The following is a 10603-nucleotide window of genomic DNA, read 5'->3' as shown; positions in this document are numbered from 1 at the left end:
AGTTAAATAGAAAATTACTGCTCTGGGCACCAGAGTGAAGGGTTGATTCCCTTGAAAATAATCACATAATTTATGCTAATCATCCTTCTGTAACCTTCGCAAATAGAATGACACTTCATCTTAAGGCAAGTGGTGTTTCTGGCAGATATTAACTCATGGGCATTAGATTTTTCAATTTGAGTTTGACTAATCGCAAGTTCTGAAATTTCAGGTAAGGGAAATCTTATGACTGTTGCATAACCCTGCATGATGTGATAATGATGACTCGACGTTTATTTTACACAAAACACGAAGAACAATAACAACACTCAGAAAGTAACAGGCAGTCCAACATACAACAAAGCAGCAGACACATGGTGTCAAACAGCAACAAAGAATGACTAACACACAAGAACTTGTAAATTTAATGATGATTCTAACTAGGGACAGGTGTAACGCATAATTGAATAACAAAGGAGGGGTGTGGCCATGTAGACACTCACACGCACACCCAATGACATCACAAGACATAGTCTAGGAGGAGGGGGCCGTGCTGTGACACAAGACATGCTCCCTCAACAGCAAAAGACACTGTCAATCTGCAAAATAAGTAACATGTGATTTGATCAAAAATCACATTTCAGAGGACATTTTTTCTAAATGTTGGAATTAAACAGCAGGAAGAGAGAAGGTGGGACTGTACTTGGAGGAACATCACCACAAGTGTTAATAAATTAATAATATGCATAATTAATTTAACTGAATAATGTCCTCTGAATGTGGCAGAACTAAATGTTTGTAATATTGCTAATGTCAGTGCTATCTGAAAATGTGAAAGAGCACACTGCAGTACATTATATTAAGACAAATCTGTAAATAGAAATCAAACACTAAAGAAAACATCTGTCTTATTATTCAAGTCAAGATGAAAGATTTAAAGTCATAAAGAAATGTTATCCAGGGCTTGTTTTATACAGTCTATATCTATAATAGGATGAGATCAGCTCCTTTCTGACTCTCCCTTTTAAGATAAGTTGTTATATCTCATTCTGATGGAATCTCTCTTAATCATATACTATCCGGTGCCTTCCAAACACAGCTAACTAACTCTCTGCTTCTTTTACTCTGCCAAGCTGTAAGACTACCTCTCATCTCTTCTGATGCTGATGCAAGCCCGACCCTGAAAGAGAGTTTCTGATTTTCTGCTTTTGGACCAGCCTGACCACCACTGACCATCCAACTACACCTGACCAGCTAATCTGCATGTTTCGCCCACTCACCTGAAGAGATCAAAAACTGTTCCTGGGTGCCATGGAAACTTTAGAGCCCATCACCGCCATTAGCTCTCTTGCTAGTCTGTGTTTAGCTGTTTACTGTGCAGGCTCTGAATATAAACTACTAATTGGTTCTCACTGAATAATCTGAGTATCGCTGCCAAACATTTGTTAATCGTTTCTTAAGTCTTATTTTGTTACTCATGTAAGTTTTATAAGTTAAAGTCAAAGCTGTCCAGTGTTGATGAGAGTAGGATGGGTTTCCCTTCTGAGCCCTGGCTCCTCACAAGTATTCTTCCTCTTGCTCTCAGTGTATATGATTTCTAAAAAAGATGTTTTGTCATGTGTTGTAAAAAGGGCTATACAATTATGAATTGATTAAAGTGACATTTTCTGCTTTCACTATCTGCTACAGAATTCTGAGATGTGGATACTGCATTTCCCATAAACAAATGCTTTAAGTCATTCATAGCTTTCCAGAAGCATCTCACTTTCTACAAAATCATCACAAAAAGACTGCATGTTTTCCCTTCATCTGGACACGTTTTCCCAATATCAACTAGAATCAATTACACTGCTTTCTGTATGTACTTACAGTTCTATTCAATAATTGTATTGCTACAAAAGCAAGACATTTTGCTTGTTTTCATTCCACCCATTTAAATTGTTCAACATGTAAATCAGATTTGAGTTATTTTCCGGGAGCATGTAGTCACAGATCCAGCCATGCACCGGATATCTCAGGAATGCTCCTTTTCAGTAAGTTCCATTTTCTTATCCAGAATCATTATCTTCTTATCTTGTAGGGCTAGCCAGCCTCCATCTAAGTGAGAGGCAACTAAGACCAAAATTATTTATTTTTCAATTGCAAACTCAGCTCTTAGGTCAGAAAATGATTTGGGACATCCTTCACATGAAGATGTTTCTAACAGTACACTTTCAACAGGAGGTCATAGATCAGGCTTCCCCCTCATTCTCCAAGAGCCTGTCAGTGGGTCTAGACTTTCATTACATTTCTTTGTAACTATATGATGTTTAGTTTCATTTCAACATAGATGCTGAATAATTCACAGTTGTTTCTTAAAAACATCTCTTAAGAATAAAGACTTGAATAATAAGACTGGACTTAAAAGTCTTTTAGAAGTCTATGTATGGTGCTCTCAGTGTCATAATCTGGAGTTTGTTTTGCTGTGGCTGTTTTGAATGTATATTTCCAGTAAAGTATGAGGAACCAAGTCTATTATAACATACTTCAGAAAAAGCAGGATAAGGACCCTTCAAAGTTGAGTGAGAACCAGTAGGGTGCCTTACAGAGTTCTTCCGGGGTGAGAACCAGAACTGGGTGCATTAGAGTGTAACTTCCAGGGGAGATCCAGAGCTGAGTAGGTGTGTTCAACTAAAATTGCCTGATCCTGCTAAACATATAAAATGTCCTGTAGTATCAACTTCTAGGGCCAACAAAATTCTCTTTGAAACTTAAGTTAAATGAACTATATAGTCAGTGGACTTTTGTCATTGGTCTGTTTGGTTACACGGGGGTAAAGTCGATATTTTGTTGTGGTCTAACTTATGGGAAAGAGATTTGGAGAGACATCTCTTCACATATTAGACAAGGTAACTTTAGGAGCACATTAAGGTCTCTTTTCAGCCAGGTCTGGCAGTGTGGGAGGCAAACATGTCTTCAACAAGCAGAACAGGATGAGGACTGAACCTACCTGACTACTGCATCTTCCCCAGGACTGGGGCACTGACCTCTGTCTCACTCATTGTGACAAAGCGGAGCCAGTTCCAGGCCTTTCCGATGTCTTATCAGTATCTTGGGATTGCCAGGGTGGCAGATGGAGAAAGAGAGAGAGGGCCCAGAAGGGAGACGGCTCATGTAAATGAGGGTACAGGATGGACACAAGCTGGAGGCACATAATGCTCTGTCTGTGAGGGTTGAGTCACTGCCAGAAAAAAATGAAATACACATTTGCACACACACTCTCTCATTAAACCCACTGCTAACCTGGAATTACATTAATACTAATGACAGATTTCAGCAAAACATGAGATACTCTTCAGATCAAACAAAACCTCAGCGAAGAGGTGGGTAATAATCAGTAGGGTACTTTTATTTCTGTTTATTTTATAGAAAAAAACAATATTTTATGTGATATATGTATTAGTTTTAGGCTATTTGTTCACATCTGGTCCTGCCAGACACACTGGGTGAGCTCCAATATGCAAAAACAGTAAAACATATTCAGCATAACCTGCACGAGCCATCCCTAAAGGATAAATTTACATACTGTAGTTTGAACAGGACCTCACAATTTTTATAGATTTTAACACTTCAAAACCTATAGACTTCTCAGTCTACCAGATTTGAAGAAAGTAGAGGGGAAGGAATAGATATTTGTATTGGAAGCACAGCTGGGCAGTGGAAAACATAACTGGACTACTGCACTTCCACTTGCAATTACTGAAAGAAAATCCAGAGTATCTTGATCCAGACCCCTAATGAAAAACTCTCTGAGAGCAAGAGGAACAATCATTGAGAGGAACCAAGGCTCAGAAGAGAAACTAGATGACAAACTGGATTACAAACTAAACATATAACGAATACAGTTGTTTATTTAGTAGTAACTTAAGAAATTATTAACATTTATTTGGCAGAGGTATTTAGATTAATCTGTGAAAACCGAAGATATGCTCTACTCCATCTGCGCAGGCATCATCTAAACACAGTCTAACAAGAAAACTGAGACGGGTTGTGATGAGCAATTCACTAAAGCCTCCATCACACCCATCTGCAGGTTTTGGCCTCATCAGGAGGGTATGTGGCATAGGCAACATTATCTGGCACAGCTGAAGGGTCCAGTGGGAAATGAGTTTAGAGCTGCATGCTAATATCCGCAGTCTATGCGCACCTCTGTGTATGTCTGTGCATCTCTATGCATCGGCACATCCGTTCTTTCAGAACTGATCAAACCAAAAACGGAAGAAAAAAACTTTTGCCTGTTTTATTGTGATATTATTTGGGAAACATGTGTGGGGTAAGAATTGGCATCAAACATACAGAGTTCTTCACTCAGGAAAGAGGAGTGAGTCAGGGATGCAGCCTTAGTCCAACACTGTTCAAACATTAATGAGTTAGTGGTGCAGTTGGAACAATATGTCACCCTTGGATTCATCCTACAAGACAGGAAGTTAAATTATGGCTCTGTGCAGATGACCTGGTGCTGCTGTCATCCACTGCACAGAGGTTACAGCAGCACCCAGACCTGCTGAAGATCTACTGCCAGAACTGGGCCCTGGCCTCAAAAAAAAACCTCAACACCTCAAAAACAAATCTTCCAAAAAAAGCCCAGATGCCATGAACACAGACAACAGCTCACTTTAGACAATGCTACCTTAGAGTACACAATGCAGTACACTTACCCCAGCCTTATCATTACTGAATCAGGTAGTTTCAGCAAGGCAGTGAATTCACTAAAGGAAAAAAACTCACAAAGCACTATATGCAATAAAGAGGAGTTTATAGATCATCCATTTTAAATAGGCACAGAATTATTTGATAGTCTAATAGAAGTGAGATATTGGGTCCACTCAGCTTACAGTCACCATGGTTACACTAAATGGGATAAGCATACAATAGAAACCCTGCATGCAGAATTTCACTGAATTAATCTCAAAAGCCAAATTAAAGCACCCACCAGTACCTGTGAGACAGTGAGAAAGCCAGTTCTCACTGTCAATAAACATCCAAAAAAGATCCCTATATTTCTGGATGCACTTAAAGACCAGTCCAATAGAAATGCTGCATTTGAAGACTAGTCCAAAGACCACTTTAAAGACCACGCCAAGACCAATCCCAAGAACCAAATTCTGAAGAGAGTCCCCTTAGTCAGTGTCACTGCTGGCCCCTCTTCGCATTCCTGTCTCCCTGGTTTCCCTGTCTTGTCATTGGTTCATTTTCCCCATTCCCTTTCCAGTCAATGTTGTTTTGGTTTTCACTCTCTTTTGTATCGCCTGTGTCTTGTTAACTCTTTTTATACATGTATTTAAACCCCATCTAGTTCACTGTTAGTTTGTTGTTTATTGTTATTCCTAGCCTTCTGTATTCCATGCCTCATATTTCCTTTGCATGTTGTTCATGTTATCGTTTATGTTTGTTGTTTGTTCTTTCTGTAGCTTGTATTGTTGTTATAGCCTGCGTCCCCTTCTTGCATCGTGTTTTGTTTCTTGTTGTTTATTATGTATTCCTGTACTCTTCGTATTGACTCTATGACCCTAGACCAGGACTATGACTCTGATTATGGATTTGCCCTTAATAAATCTTACTCTTCTCAGCGTATGCTTCTGCCTCCCGATCGCTCCATGTCAGCTGGTTGTGAGGTTTACTATCTCTGTAACAACCATTGACACAGACCAGCCTCTGACCAGCACTGCTTTACCACCATATCTATACATAAACAAAATAATATACCAAAGTAGAAACAAATATTCGGAACATTGGGACTATGAAAGTAAAAAAGTAAATTAGAGTGTTATGGGCCCTAAACAGAGTATGAATTGGCAGGGTATCTCCTTACTGTCAGAGATACAAAGCAGAGACAGATCCAAACCAAGTACAGGCTCAGTGACCACAGGGCAGATACAGAAAGATCTGACTGCCAAAAGAGGAAATTATTACTAGTCACTGTGCTATGACAGGTGAGGTTAAGACCGCAAGAAGACAGGTGAGATTAAGATGCACTTTTTCATCAACTGTGAAAGCCTACAGGAGATGTTCACATTAGAAATATAAATCCTAATTCCACATATCAAGCATATGACCCAAAATGAAAAATTACAAATCCTTCTAGAAGTGCAGCAACCCTTGCCGTGCAACATACAGCAACATATGTTGCAAAAAGCTCTAGACAGATATATTTTGATTTGAATGGGAATTAAGAACTGAAATAAGTTTGAAAAAAGTAGAGGAGAGTTAAGAACAAAACATGTGCTGTTACCCTCATAAACACTCATGAGAGAGAGAGAGAGAGAGAGAGAGAGAGAGAAAGATGGGGGGCGGGGGGAGGGTCAGAGAGGTGTGTGGAGAGAGCAAACCCAAGAGAAATGGGGTGCTGTAGCGGGGTGGGAGAGAAAGCGGGGGGGCAGAGAGAGAAGGAGCACTGATGCTTTAAAACCCTGATGCTTAACTACAAAGGACCTTGAGCCCTTCAAGATTTATGAACCGCCCAATTTGACCGACCATCTTTCAAGTGTCATGGAAGACAAGGAAAAGTAGAGGCTCCCCAGACGAGAGCAGAAGAGCAAAAGGAAGAGTTGTGACATACCACTTGACTCTGTGTTCTAATTAGTGGACTGATTTTGGCTTTGCCTTGAGAATAGAGCCTAAATGAAACAATGCAGGAAGCAGTCCAAGACCAGTGCAGAGAGCCTTCTGATGAGCTAAGATACTCACAGAAAATAAAGCAGAACTACACTGGCCATGAAAAATAATCCACTAATCCAGATTATGGCTGACACAGGCAGCCACTGCTTTTGTCAAACTGTGCAGTTTGAGCCAACCACTAAGATCTGCCTCAGTGGGACCAGCATCAGATTCTCGGCACTTGCCATGAAAATGCAGCTTCTTAGAGGTTGAAGGCACTCTTTCTGTAGAAGCTGCTGCCTATTTTGGTGTGGCATAGTCCAACCTGCTGGCCTTCCTCTGGCTGAACCAGTGACTCAAAGATGAGTTTAGAAATCTAGCCCTCCAATTTAAAGCCAAAGAACAGTTGCAGAGATGAGGACAACCAGAAGCAATGGAAAGAGTAAAGCAAGCACTCTGTCTCTCTCTCTCTCTCTCTCTCTCTCTCTCTCTCTCTCTCTCTCTCTCTCTCTCTCTCTCTCTCTCTCTCTCTCTCACACACACACACACACACACACACACAAACACACAGACAGTGCTACTGATTAAAGAAACTGTACATGGTATGAAGCCTATGTCTCATTCACAGACACATACACAAACAAATGCACACATACATTCATAGCATCCTTATGTTTCACTTTAAATGCAGAAGCTCAATACAGGCTGGAAGCTGACAGAACAGCTATATGATGAGGAGTAGTCTGACTGTAATTACCCCGACACAGGAAATATCTCCAGAGCCACCTCACATGTCAGCACATGCTGGCAAATGTCTAAATATAGGCTCTTCTGCCCTGACGGCTACAGCCCTCATTCGGAAATGGCATCAACTCCTTATGAGGCTCTAGGTCAACCTCACTACATTTTAATGTGTGTTCGAAAATTTGTCAACTTCTGGAGATCACATTTATACTCTACCTATTTCAACACTAAATTAGGCAATCAAGTATGATTTTTACAGAGCATATGTACACATGTTTGTTGTCATATATATATATATATATATATATATATATATATATATATATATATATATATATATACTATTTTTGTATATATAATTTTATCAGAAGACCTGAGAAAGGCAGGAAAATCGAAAAACTAAACAACTTTTAAAAGATTTTTTAAATTTTAATGAGTTCCAAAATTATGAACATTGTGCAAATCTAAATAACAAAACATGAAATTCATTATTATATATGTGATTAATAAAGTGTTCATTATTTTTGTTCTCACTTTATACATAGCAATGGAGAAGCCAGGTGACAATGACGCTCGCATCATTCTGCACAAAACACTTCTTTAACTGTATACCCCTTATTTATACCTCTTATTTGAAGGTATGATAACATTTCTCATCTGCATACTCCTTTTCAATTGGTCGCTGAGATGACAATAAGGAGTGCTGCCTCAAAGCGATTGGCTGAGAGTTCTGGGTAGGCATGGATCTGCTGTGATTGAGAAAATCTATAAATAGGACGCGCAGGCACACAAGACACAAAAGCACCTGTCAGCCGTGTATGGTGCACTACTGCTGCTTATGTTACTGTCTTTTCACATACTCTAGTGTCTGTCTAGTATCCTCTACGATTCCTGATAATTACTAAAAAGCTCCAGAAGTTTCTGGCTGAACGCACACCAATGTCACTTTCTGCAAACTTTATTTAAGTTCTAAGTTCTAAGATCTACAGAGCAACTGTCTAGTCCATTAGGGTAGAGGAGAAAATCCAGGATGTCTGTGGATGTGAAGGAGAAGACCGAGGTGCGTCTGGTGTTCATGGGAGCTGCCGGAGTGGGGAAAACAGCTCTGATCCAGCGATTCCTGCAGGACAGCTTCGAGCCGAAACACCGTCGCACTGTGGAGGAGCTCCACAGCAGGGAGTATGAGGTGGCTGGCGTCAAGGTGACCGTCCACATCATGGACACAAGCGGTAGCTACGCTTTCCCCGCCATGCGCAAGCTCTCCATCCAGAACGGTGATGCCTTCGCCCTGGTCTACTCCGTGGACGACCCCGAGTCACTCGAAGCCGTGAAGAGCCTTCGTAAGGAGATTCTGGAGATCAAGGAGGACAAGCTCACGCCCATCGTGGTGGTTGGCAACAAGGCAGACCGGGATGGCGAGCGGCAGGTGTCCGCCGAAGATGTGCTGGCCACCGTGGAGCTGGACTGCAACAGCTGCTTCTTGGAGGCCTCGGCAAAGGAGAACGCCAATGTGATGGAGGTGTTCAGGGAACTGCTGCAGCAGGCCAACCTGCCCAGCCGCCTGAGCCCCGCCCTCTGTCGCCGCAGGGAGACCTTCCCCAAGAACAGCGGGGCGCGCCCACCGATGAACAAGACCAACAGCTGCACCATCTCCTAAAGCAAGCAGCAGAGGGGCAGTGGGGACATGGAAGGGGGGTGGAGTTTGTGGGGGGGTGCATAAAGTTGTGAAGATGCAGAAAGAAGCGTCGCAAACTTCTCACAACCTTTTGAATGTTCCCAGTTGAGCACCAATAGCAGCCTCCAAGTACAGACAGAGGCAGAGGTTTATAAAGAAGGGAACTGCCAGCTGGTGTAGAGTGGATGGAGCATGGCTAAACATACTGGTATTGCTCTGTGAAAGAAATGTAAACCAGCTGCAGGTCGTGTATAAAGTAAACCGAATGTTATGGCAGTTTTCGAAGTTGATTTGAGCTTCTCAAGCTTTGATGCAAGATCAACATGTGTAAATTTAAGTTTTAAGCCCTGTTTAAATAGTGTACAAGTATTCTGACTATAGTCAAGTGGTGTGGGCTAAAGCATTAACATGCCTATTTAATACATTGTTTTAATTCATTGTTTGCATGATGTTTGCATTGGTTTAAAAAGTCATTGCCAAAAAGTACCGAGCCAGAGCCTTAACCTTGTTGAAAGCCAGGCTTAAGCATAGACTTTTCATAGTCTAATGTCATGTAAGAAATACATTGCACTTCCAATGTTATCAACAAATAAATATTTAATTGTTCAAACATGTTTGAGTGAAATATATAAAGTGGTAATCATAGATATGCTGTAAACATAATTATGCAAGTGTTTTTAAAATATAGATTTTTTTCTCTAAAAAATGTATTTTTCATTTAACAGTAGTAAATATAAATCAGTTTAACCTAATGAACAAACTAAAAGGTAGGTGAAACTACACCAGGGTTTCATAGCATCAATCTCATATGTAAATTTAGTCTAAACTGGAAACGGGGGTCGGGGGGTGGGGAATTTACATTTACTAAATAATATTTTCTAAATGAGTATGAAATGGACAGAGTGAAGAGACCGTCTAGTAGTCTTCTGCCCTCTAGTGGTGATTCAGCCTGCTTGTATCTTCTCACCTTGATCAGTACAATAGTGCAATTGTACATTAGTACAGTAGCCAAAGCAGAAATAAAATGATAGGGAAGCTCTTGTTTGCAAATGTCTACTTTCTCTTCTTATTGGGTACTATGGGATGTCAGAAATTAGAGTCCTTAAACTGAATGGCCTTTTGAATAAGAACAGCTACTCAGGGGGCCAATCATTGGACAGAGATAGAATATCAAGCATTTATTAATAATATTATCCAACAAAATCATGTTAAATCACGATGAATTCAAAATATATCTGCATTTGTTGTGAAAACAGACAACAGTTGAAACCAATTCCCTTAGTAACAATTACCAAGTCAGTTAATGCTTTCTATGTGGCTTGTGACACTAACATGTATTATATTGAACATAATATATATTCCTCAGCCAGACTGGAAATTACCATAGGATCCAGCAGTACATATTCTACATTCTCTCACTCACACACACAATTTTCCCCTTTTGGGAGACAAGGTGTATTGTTTCCCTGAGCTCAAAGAGGAAGAGACATGACTGGGTATGCCTTAGTTCCTCTTATAAGACAGGCTAAAGCACACAACTACCTAATGCATCTACCACATATCAAAATA

The 10603-nt window shown here is 40.4% G+C and overlaps 1 protein-coding gene across 1 annotated transcript; it reads left to right on the top strand.

The window, feature by feature from the left end:
* Positions 1 to 7909: 7909 nt before the first annotated feature.
* rasd4 (rasd family member 4) lies at positions 7910 to 10014 on the top strand. Its single transcript, XM_027000373.3, has one exon. The coding sequence runs from the start codon at positions 8390 to 8392 to the stop codon at positions 9014 to 9016; it is 627 nt and encodes a 208-aa protein (XP_026856174.2). The 5' UTR covers positions 7910 to 8389; the 3' UTR covers positions 9017 to 10014.
* The last annotated feature ends 589 nt before the right edge of the window (positions 10015 to 10603 follow it).

Source organism: Electrophorus electricus, chromosome 3 (genome assembly GCF_041902795.1).
Source record: "Electrophorus electricus isolate QZ-2024a chromosome 3, ASM4190279v1, whole genome shotgun sequence".
Lineage (NCBI taxonomy): Eukaryota > Metazoa > Chordata > Actinopteri > Gymnotiformes > Gymnotidae > Electrophorus > Electrophorus electricus.
The sequence above is the reverse complement of the archived record's forward strand: the minus strand, read 5'-3'. Positions and strand labels throughout refer to the sequence as shown.

What these genes read in the sequence shown, in the direction of transcription:
- rasd4 (XM_027000373.3), top strand. Translation starts at nt 8,390, where the DNA reads ATGTCTGTGGATGTGAAGGAGAAGACCGAGGTGCGTCTGGTGTTCATG.